The 12,028-nt window shown below is 31.1% G+C and overlaps 1 protein-coding gene across 1 annotated transcript in view; it reads left to right on the top strand.

The window, feature by feature from the left end:
- The window catches only part of LOC145286385 (chitin synthase chs-2-like), a 49,428-nt gene extending 37,877 nt beyond the window's left edge, over positions 1 to 11,551 (top strand). The window contains exon 9 of the mRNA XM_080135313.1: positions 6,983 to 11,551. Within this exon, the coding sequence (XP_079991439.1) occupies positions 6,983 to 8,412 (1,430 nt within the window). The 3' untranslated portion in view covers positions 8,413 to 11,551. The remainder of the gene's footprint in view (positions 1 to 6,982) is intronic.
- Positions 11,552 to 12,028: the final 477 nt, after the last annotated feature.

Below are 12,028 nucleotides of genomic sequence, written 5' to 3'. Positions count from 1 at the left end.
TATATTTTTTATTATAATTTTTTTTATTTTTAGAATATAATAACATTTTTTTTATATTTTTTTATATATTTTATAATATTTTTATAATAATTTTTTATTTTTAGAATATAGTAACATTTTTTTAATTTTTTTTATATATTTTATAATATTTTTATAATTTTTTATTTTTAGAATATAGTAACATTTTTTTTATATTTTTATAATATTTTTTTATAATAATTTTTTATTTTTAGAATATAGTAACATTTTTTTTATATTTTTATAATATTTTTTTATAATAATTTTTTATTTTTAGAATATAGTAACATTTTTTTATTTTTTTTATAATATTTTTTATAATATTTTTTATTTTTAGAATATAGTAACATTTTTTTATTTTTTTTATAATATTCTTTATAATATTTTTTATTTTTAAAATATAGTAACATTTTTTTATTTTTTTTATAATATTTTTTATAATATTTTTTATTTTTAGAATATAGTAACATTTTTTTATATATTTTTATAATATTTTTTATAATATTTTTTATTTTTAGAATATAGTAATTTTTTATATATTTTTATAATATTTTTTATAATATTTTTTATTTTTAGAATATAGTAACATTTTTTTAATTTTTTTTATATATTTTATAATATTTTTATAATTTTTTATTTTTAGAATATAGTAACATTTTTTTTATATTTTTATAATATTTTTTATATTTTTTATTTTTAGAATATAGTAACATTTTTTTATTTTTTTTATATATTTTATAATATTTTTATAATTTTTTATTTTTAGAATATAGTAACATTTTTTTTATATTTTTATAATATTTTTTTATAATAATTTTTTATTTTTAGAATATAGTAACATTTTTTTATATATTTTTATAATATTTTTTATAATAGTTTTTATTTTTAGAATATAGTAACATTTTTTTTATATTTTTATAATATTTTTTATAATTTTTTATTTTTAGAATATAGTAACATTTTTTTATATTTTTATAATATTTTTTATAATTTTTTATTTTTAGAATATAGTAACATTTTTTTTATATTTTTATAATATTTTTTTATAATATTTTTTATTTTTAGAATATAGTAACATTTTTTTATTTTTTTATATATTTTATAATATTTTTATAATTTTTTATTTTTAGAATATAGTAACATTTTTTTTATATTTTTATAATATTTTTTTATAATAATTTTTTATTTTTAGAATATAGTAACATTTTTTTATTTTTTTATAATATTTTTATAATTTTTTATTTTTAGAATATAGTAACATTTTTTTTATATTTTTATAATATTTTTTATAATAGTTTTTATTTTTAGAATATAGTAACATTTTTTTATTTTTTTTATATATTTTATAATATTTTTATAATTTTTTATTTTTAGAATATAGTAACATTTTTTTTATATTTTTATAATATTTTTTTATAATAATTTTTTATTTTTAGAATATAGTAACATTTTTTTATATATTTTTATAATATTTTTTATAATAGTTTTTATTTTTAGAATATAGTAACATTTTTTTTATATTTTTATAATATTTTTTATAATTTTTTATTTTTAGAATATAGTAACATTTTTTTTATATTTTTATAATATTTTTTATAATTTTTTATTTTTAGAATATAGTAACATTTTTTTTATATTTTTATAATATTTTTTTATAATATTTTTTATTTTTAGAATATAGTAACATTTTTTTATTTTTTTATATATTTTATAATATTTTTATAATTTTTTATTTTTAGAATATAGTAACATTTTTTTTATATTTTTATAATATTTTTTTATAATAATTTTTTATATTTAGAATATAGTAACATTTTTTTATATATTTTTATAATATTTTTTATAATAGTTTTTATTTTTAGAATATAGTAACATTTTTTTTATATTTTTATAATATATTTTATAATAGTTTTTATTTTTAGAATATAGTAACATTTTTTTTATTTTTTTTATATATTTTTATAATAGTTTTTTATTTTTAGGATATAATATCAAATTTTTAATTTTTTAAAACTTTTATTCACTCCATACACGACAATGTTGCCACAGAGACGTATGGGGTTACTGTGATAGCAGCCAAAGGGGGAAACTAAGTGAGTAGTTGGTCAGCAAAATCTTTGGTCCTATTACATTTCTTCTAATGCTGTCTGTCGTGGGGGCACAAGTGTCTGCAGTTCATCAGAGCATTCACCATTAAAATACTTGTAGAACAGGCAAAGGGATGCAACGTTTCGTCAATGGGACAGAGGCTTAAGCTTAGATGGTCATATTACATTTCTCCTAGTGCTGTCTGAAGATACTGGCTTCCTGACCTAAAATGCATCAGGCATTGATGTTATTGCTTTTCCCTATAACCTTTGCAAAACTCAATCATGTTCCGCAAAGTCAAAAACAAAAACACCAATTTTCCTCAACAAAATAACCAAACCCAACACCATAAATAAGCTTTTAAAGATTTTTTTTTTTTTAATTACATTTTCACCCCAAACAAGGCACATTGCCACTGTGGTGTAGGGGGCTACTATCAGGGGCAGCAACTACTAGGGCACTATGTTGTGATTTGGGCAGCAAGATGTCGGTTCACGTTACACTTGAATTTCTGTATGTCAGTACAGTTGGGGAAGCAGGGACCTGGAATGGAATTCCAGAGTCTAGCGGTTCTGGGGAAGAAACTACTGGAGTAGAAAGATCTTCTACATCTAGGGATCTCTACTGTGTGGGGGTGGAATTTAGCTGCCTGTCGGGTTTGTCGAGGGTGTCTACGTCGTGGGGGCACAGGTGTCTGCAGTTCGTCAGAGCATTCACCATTAAAATACTTGTAGAACAGGCAGAGGGATGCAACGTTTCGTCGATGGGACAGAGGCTGAAGCTTAGATGCCAGTTCAGGGCCTATCAGATTGGCGACTCTTTTTTTAACCTTGTCTAGGAGCAAGAGACTAGCAGCAGATGCACCAGCCCAAATGTGACAACAATACTCCATACATGGGCGAATGGTGGCCTTATAGAGGTACAGGATACTTTCAGGTGTCAGTAGTTTTCTAGCGCGGTAGAGATAGCCTACCTTCTTCGCAGCGGCCCTGGCAATGTTTTCGAAAAATTTGAATTGAAGTACCAGAAACTTTTTTCCTAAATTATTGGATTCGGCATTAAATAACCCGGAAAAGGGTTGATATGCCACAAAACAACCAAACCACATATGCAGCGATCGTTCCAAAAGTTAATCCCTCCAGCTTTTTAACTCCAAAAGTTGAAGAGCTACGAAGATGGTAGTGATACCATTAAAACGAGCAAGCTTTTGTGTTCTAGAATTTATTTCTCTACATAGTCACTACATTCATGACCTGAGAGCTCCATCTCTATGTTGAAGATATTGACGGTGTGAGACTCTAAGAAGCGACCCCTGTCGTGAACGTGTGTCAGGAGAAAAGGTGTGTCATTGAATTCCTAGCAAAAATGCATTCTCTCTGCCTGTTCCGTATGTATTTTAATGGTGAATGTTCCGACAAACTACAATCCCTTGTACCCACTCGACGTAAATACCCCCGACAAACCTGACAAGCAGCTAAATACCACCCCTATACAGTAGAGATCCCTAAGCGTAAGAAAACCTTCTGCTCCAATAATTTCTTTCCGAGAACTGGGGTCGCTTTCTTAGAGTCTCACACCGTCAATATCTTCAACATAGAGATGAAGCTCTCAGGTCATGAATACATAAGATTAGTCATCATAACAATGCCATTTGCAATCCTCATTGATCCATTCGGACGGAATAAAAAAATAGGAGGCATTATTTTTGATGAAGGCCTCATGTATAAATGTCCACATGTTGGTACGGCCGCAAAGATAGAAAACATGAGGGGAATTCCAAAGGAAAACAATCTGAGAACAGAAGTATTAGAGTAGAAAGTTTGCATCTGTGGACCTCTATGAAGAGGCGGGATTTTGCTGCTGGTTGTTCAAATTATTTTCAAATAAATAATGCAAATAGTAAAGAGAGACAAAGATTCATACAATCTGATAAAGCTGCATAGCACACATCTATAACCCCATCACCATTATTTTTTTTTTTTTTTTTAATTACATTTTCACCCCAAACAAGGCATAGTGACACTTTGATGTACGGGGCTACTATCAGGAACACAAGTTGCAGGAGTATTATGTAGGAAGTTGAGCAGCTAGATGTCTGTTCACATTACACTTGAACTTCTGCACGTCAGTACAATTGGGAAAGCAGGAACTCAGAACAGAATTCCAAAGTCTTGCAGTTCTTCGGAAAGAAACTATTAGAGTAGAAGACTTTTTACATCTGAGGATCTCTACTGTGAAGGGGTGGGATTTAGTTGCTTGTCGGGTTTGTCAGAGGTATTTACATCGAGGGGGTACAAGGGCTTGTAGTTCGTCAGAACATCCACCATTAAAATACATAGAAAACAGGCAGAGGGCTGTGACATTTCGTCAATGGGAGATTATTGAATTAAAATAAATTAAGAAAATTCCGAAAGTGCCTTTATTCACTAGGAATAGTTTAACTCTTTTTGCTAAATTGTACTTTCAAGTCGCCTTTCACAAAAAAAAAAAAAAAAAAAAAAAAAAAAAAAAAAACACACCTGCATAGGAAATATTTCTTACTCTTATGGCTTGTCAGCCCAACTGGTCTTCTACGCATGGTTCAACAAGTGAATGAAGGGTCTGTTATGTTCGTTTATCCATTACACGCTAACTTCCATTATGTGTGGATTTCATGATTTAAAAAAATTGGCACTTCTACACTATCAGAACGAAATTTCGGAAATCGTAAAACTGAATTTCACATGAAAACAATGCAATCTACGTATTTCTCGTATTTTTAAGATGATTATATCCAAAAATTACGAAAATCGATGAGGTAGAAAATTATTTATTATAGAAAATAAAAAATAGAATTTGAAGAAAACGATCGTATCTGCTTATGTAAGACAGAAGAGTTCAAAATGGAGGTAATTTGCAGTTTCAATTTAAACAAAATGGCGGCAATTTTTCACCTGCTAACACGATTAAAGTTGTTTTTTTTAATAATTCAGTAATATTGAGGTAATTTCGACTGCATAATTTGGAAGCTACCATTGTAATTTATTAGAATTGACAAAAAAAAAAAAATCAGTCAAACTATTGTTTTGTTTTTTTTTTTATCTGAAAACTCCAGTTATCGACTAGAAAATTTCGTCCTAATAGTGCAGAAGCTCCAAAAACATATTTATTGCACAAAACAATTCTGGTGGTAAAGGGTTAAATTTTGTAAAAGAAAAAAATAAAATAAAATTCGTTTCCACAAAGAAAAAGAAAAAAGTGGCACACTTTCCAATAATAACTGTTCAAAACTAAAAAAATTTTTTTTTTTTTAAATAGATTTTCATAGAATGATAGCTTTCATTCCTTTTATAATTTTAAAAAACTTTATTTCAATTAAATAAATGTTCCAATAATTAACGCTTTGTGCATGTCTTTAGTGTGTTTGTTTTTATCTAAAAGTTAACACGAAACTTTAACATTGTTGGATAGTGTCTTCTTGATTTATCTACCCTGTTCTGAAAGGAGTTCTTCAAAAATGAAAATAAAAATTTAAAAAAAAATTGTTCAAAAACAGAAAAAAAAATGCCCAAGTGCTTTTTTCCTGTTTTTGGAAAGATCACCCACTGACCTAAGAATACCATATTTAGACTAATGCTTTTGTTGAATTTTCCAGTGTTTTTATTTTATTTTTATGTTTTAAACAACATAGTGTGATCATTCTAAAGTAACCGCATGCTAATTTCCCCCGCTCTTTATCTATGCCTAAACCTAAACGTAGATTCCATGAACAAAGGTTCTTTCTTAGAACTGCACCCCTGTGGAATTCTGTTCCGTTTTCCCTGCTTTCCAGTTGACTACAATATGGTTGTCTTCAGGTCCAGTGTGAGCAGATTCTTGATGAGCCATCCTCTTTTTTACATAGACACCACCACTTATCAAGGCCAAGAGGCCACTTGAGGATAAGAGTTAAAGAGTGTACAGTAGTCAGTTGGACAATATAGTAATCGATAGTAATGGAAATTCGGTAAATTTGTTAACTTATATGGAACGGCTCATCAAAAACTTGTTTACGTTAGACTTGAAGACAACCATATTGTAGTCAGCTGGAAAGCAGGAAAACGGAAGACAATTCCATAGGCGTGCAGTTCTAAGAAAGAAGCTTTGTTCATGGAATCTACGTTTAGGTTTAGGCACAGATAAAGAGTGGGGGAAATTATTGACAGTGTTTTCTACTAGACGGGTGTTTCTTGTGAACGTTTGGCGAGGGGGGACCATAGAATGGAGCTCAGCCAAGCACTTGCCATGAAAATAACGATAAAGCAGAGACAAACTCGCAACATCTCTTCTGTGAGAAAGAGGTTGCAGGGAACAGAAAAGGGCATCCCCTAAGTGGCTACGAAGTCCACTTTGAACTCTGTTAAGTAATCCAATTTACCTAATTTCCACTACCAAAGATTACTACGATAGTGTTCCATTACACTCATTAACCCTTATCCTTGAGTGGCCTCTGGGCCTTGCTAAGTGGTGATTCCTTTGTAAAAAAAAAAAAAAATGCTAATCATTTCATTCATTCCCCCATCTGCTCTGAGCCAGAGCACGTCTTAAACTGTGTTCAACGCGCAACTTCCCTCAACTCTAACTTTCATTAATCATCGCAAACCCAAGACTGTCCCCAACTGTCGGAAAACTCGACACCACTCCAAAAATCAGCAATACCACTTCAGTTCTCTTTATGTGCATTAGTGAAGAACTTCCTCTCCATTGTTCCACCGACAAACCTACTTTCTCCTCTTTTTATCATATTTCTCTGCCTCTTTCTCCCTGACTTCCTTCAGGGTGTGGGGGGGGGGGAGGAGTCGATAATATACTTATTTTACTTTTATTTATTTATTTTTAAATCTTTACAATTTTCCAGATCAAAAGCCGAAATATCTCCTGGAGAGATATCAGAAATGGATGGCCGATAAAGAATTAAAAGAGATGAAGAATGGTTCCATCGACGAAGATGAAATTGCGTTTTGGGCAGATCTAATCAAGCGGTACCTGTATCCTGTGATAAAGGACCAGCAGCAAGAAAAAGATATGGAGAAGAGCCTCGTCGTGTTGCGTAATAGCGTCTGCCTGTTCTTTTGTCTCATCAACGCTCTCTTCGTGATAGTGATCTTCACTATAGAATTCAGTCTGGCAAACAGCAGCTCAACCAGCATCAACTTTCTGTGCAAAGACACGGATCGACCCAACAAGGAAACAAACATCATAACGGTCGTCTTCATGCTTGTGTTCGGTCTTACCTTATTTATACAGTTAGTGGCGATGCTCTTTCACCGCTATGAGACCCTCATGCATATTCTAGCCTCCGTCGACATCGCTCCGACGATGATGAGCAAGGTGGACATCAGTAATTTCTGGAGGGGTTTGTCTAACGACAATGACCAGTCAGAAATAGATAGCGTCACGACTGCACGGACGGAGAACAGTTATGGAGATGTTAAACCAATGCGGCGTCTACACAAAAGGTTAGTTAATATAAAGAAACCGATGAACCTTAAGGAGAAAATGGACATTAAATTTGCGGCAGCTTACGATAAAGCCGAGGAATGTTATAGCGTGAAGGCAAAAAGCTTCCAGCATACAAGTGATCACATGTCATGGATGCTGTTGTTGCAAGATCATAAAATAAAGATGAAGGCCGATCAGCATCGAGCGGAAATTCTCAGCAAATGGAGGAGAATACAAGGAATGGTGAAACAACCAAAATTTGGAGACATTGTGAAGCAAGCTTTGAAAAACCGTTCGGATTTAACAGGAAAGCAGGCGGAACTGGGGGAAGCCAAAGACTTGGACCATCCCTTGCACAAGGATCAGCAAAATAATAAGGAAACGGTTGAAGAACCGGACTCTGTGTTAGTCGCGGTGACAGTTCATCCGGAGAAACTGGAATCTCTTGAAGTGGACAATGCCGCAAAGAAAGATCTTGATCAACAAGATTCAGTCGATGCGTGCCAAGAGCCTGGCGCAGCGGCAGACCAAAACGGCACCACATTAACGATTGTTCAGGAGAAAGAACAGAGAAGCGTGTCGACGCTTCTAAAAAGAAATCCCCAGACTTTGGCCTCTGCCCCTAGGACAGATATAGAAACGCATTGTCAGGGAGAAACTGTAAAACAATGCACTGACGAGGTGACAATTTTTCCAGAATACCAGTGCATCCCAGACAATGAGCCAATTGTAAGTAGCATAATAACAGATGAGAGTGCTTCTCATAACAGAAGTAGCAGCAGTAGTAGTAGTAATAGGGAAAGGAGTAGTACTAATAGTTCTGGCGAAATGATTACAGCATTTTAATGTACTGTAACAATTCGTATTATTTGGACTGCTCTTCTCTTCAGCGTTATTTTCACATTTCGGTCGATATAAACTCCGACCCATTTGTTGAACTTGGGGATTCTTTCTGTCTAACTTGGGAATCCGTACAGGATTTGAAATGTAGCAGGTAGCACACTCTTGTTCCCTCAGCAATGACGTTCTTAAGTAATTCACATTGAAGGTTGAACCTTCAACCTCCAAAAGGTGTCATTTAGAACCGAATGTTTACGTAGCACTTTACCCATTATGCCACGGGCCCTTATCTTCAAGTGACCTTTTGCAGTAGTCCGAAGTAATTAATACGGCAAGGTCAACAGCATATTCTTTCCATTGATTTTACTCTCGAGTGTGTATCCGTTGATATCTTATATGCTTTTACACAGAGTGATGTGGTTCTCGGTTGATTAATTGTGTCTGTGTCGGATATATACTCGAGAGTCAAAACAATGAGAAGAATATTGTTGTCATAGCCTTATTAATTAAACTTTGTGAAAATAACACTCAAGACGAGAGCGGTAGTCTAAATAATCAACAGAATATGGGTTATCAATCCTCATCTCAAAAATTCAAAAACGTAACAGATTGTAACGAGTTAAAAATAACAACTAGCACTTTAGATAAAACGCATTTGCAAATTAAGCACTGGTTTATTTTTATTGAATCCCAAATTTTGAAACTGACTATTTATAAATGTTGAATTCAAATTTTTCAAGAAAGGTTTCTTCGTTAATGTATGTTAGCTGACATTATCCTTATTTTACTTCATACTAAGACAATTACTATTTATTTGGATACTGCTAGAGTGCCCCCATTTTGGGGGGAACTGGTTATCCCTCCCTCCCCACATTAATAACGACCTTGTGTCTAATTTTCTTTTGTGGGAGGTTTAAAAACGTTATTTCTGTAATGACGATATTAAATTTAGACTTCAGGTCGTGTCATGGAGTAGCAGTAAGACTTCAGATTTTCTGTCACTTTCTTTTCCATCACGGGTTCGAGCCTACCTGCCTACTACCACTATTTTTTTTTTTTTTTTTGCTCAACCCACACCTCTAAACACCCGGGCAACATATATATTTTAAATATAATTATTGAATTGGGAGTTACGCTACAAGGTCATCACTTAAACCTTTGGAAACATAATCTTTAATCCATTCCCAAACACAGAAATCCAAAAATGTTCAACATCATTTAAACTGGTGGTTAAAAACCAACTTTCGAAAAAGATGTTATCGACGTATCACACGAGGTGATCTGTTATCACCAGACACAAACAAATTTTCTTTTGTTCCGAATTATAAGAAAAAAAGCATGCATTAACTATCCCGCTATAATATATTGTTTATTTTGCCAAGATCTGGTCTTACCCGTTTCATTAATATCGTAGTTAATAGTTAATATAATCAAACTATTATATAAAATTCAGTTGGCTGTGTTTCTATGCCCAAAAAAATACACAACAAATCCCTAAAAAGGCCAATATATATATATATATATTTTTTTTTTTTTAAATCAGCATAACCCCGGAAAAAATACCTAAAATTTTGAAAAAAAATATTCAGGCGAAGGATGGTGAAATAGTCATATCATTCAATGTTTATCTGCCTCATTAGCTCTGAATCTATGACAATAACAGTGTAGTTATGGGGACACTCATCAGAGAGAGCCAGTTTTTTGTGTCACAGCTTCTTTTTCTTAAATGAATTGCCTTCACCACAGCGAAGGAGCTCCATCCACTCCATATATATGAACACATATACTTACATATAAATATATTTTAAATATAATTATTGAATTGGGAGTTACGCTACAAGGTCATCACTAAAGTCTTTGGGAACATAATCTTCAATCCATTCCCAAATACATAAATCCAAAAATGCTCAACATCATTTAAACCGGTGGTTAAAAATCAGCTTTCAAAAAAGACGTTATCGACGTATCGCACAAGGTGACTCGTTATTGGCAGACACGAACAAATATTTTTTTCTGAATTATAAGGAAAAAGCATGCATTAACTACCCCTCTATAATATATTATCCCAAGGCCTTATCTTACCAGTTTCATTAGTATCCTAGTTAATAAACTATTAGGTTGGTGCAAAAGTAATGTTTTTTGACTTGAACGTCAAAAAATTTTTGCACAAACCTAATGTATATAGTCATACAGGGGGGAGGGGTTACCAGATCAGGCTGTCTGAAGACATTTTGTAAAACTCAATCATGTTCTCCAAAGTCAAAAACAGCAATTACAAAACAACGAAATCAAATATAACGAACTTTAAGATAAAAGAACTTGAAAGATAATTGTTTTTTTTTCAAAATTAATGCATTCGACATTAAATATCCTGAAAAAAGTTGATATGCTGTGAAACAGAACGACGAAACCAGTCACAGCACTCGATTTTTAATCAAGATAAAACAATCAACCTCCCATTAAAAAAAAAAAATAAATAAATGAATAAATTTTCATCCTTGAAACACACACGATTTCCTTTATTGTAGAAATATAAATTTCTTAGTGACCGGTGCCCCTCTCCACCAAAAAGATAATTACTGCCTTTTGCATCATTATCCATTCACAGAGATTTTATTCATTCCAAGACAAAGCATTATTCATTTTCATATCAACATCTAGATTCTAGACATATTTCAAATTTCTTTATTCACTTCAAACCAGAACATTAACCTAGCCACCATATTGGGTACTTATCCAGAACCTGACCCAAGGTCAGGTCAGCATCTTCTGGCAGTTTACGATAAGCAGTTGGAAATCAACCAGAAAAGGCCGACACAATTAGACTATCAGCAGTCATCTTATCGGCAGACGACAAAATTGTTTTCCTTAATAGAAATAAAAATAAAACTTTTTTTTTTTTTACACTTTTCTTGAAAAGAAAAATTATTTTTGTTGATAAAAAAAAAAAAAAAAAAAAAAAAGCTTATTTTATTCAAAATTTCTGGAAAAAAAAAATTCTGAGAAAAATTGATTTTCGTTCATAGTTGTTTCCATGTTCTCGTCTTAAAATATATTTCTTGAAACATTTGTAGGAAAAAAATTTGTAATATATTTTTTTCTTGAAAAAGATATTTCTTTCTAATTAAACTTACGGTAATCTTTATCTTCTTGTGTTAATGTTTTCTTTTCAGCATTTTGAATTTAGCCACTGATGGTGTCTGCGTCTTCCTTTTCATTTAATAATAATCTATATATGTATTACAATAGAAAAATGCGAGCATGATAGGTAATATCGTTAAGCTTAAACATGGAAAAGTAAAGGACTAGTTGTTAAAATTGGAAAAGAAAAGGACAAGATATTCTAGTAAAAAAATATAAATTTATACCTTAACATATTGCAACATTAAGAATTGATTATATAATGTTATTAATTGAATAAAAACAATTCTTAATGCTACAATATTTTAAGTTATAAATTTATGTTTTACTAGAATATCTTGTCCTTTTCTTTTCCAGTTTTAACAACTAGTTCTTTACTTTTCCATGTTTAAGCTTAACCATATTACTTTTCATGCTTGCATTTTTCTATTGTAATCCATGATTTTTCCAGGCTTCCAGTAAATTCACGTGTTCTTTGTTT

The sequence above is a fragment of the Euprymna scolopes genome, chromosome 10 (assembly GCF_053919585.1).
Source record: "Euprymna scolopes isolate OS-2025 chromosome 10, ASM5391958v1, whole genome shotgun sequence".
NCBI classification, from domain to species: Eukaryota; Metazoa; Mollusca; class Cephalopoda; order Sepiida; family Sepiolidae; genus Euprymna; species Euprymna scolopes.
This window is presented reverse-complemented; position numbering and strand designations above follow the sequence as displayed.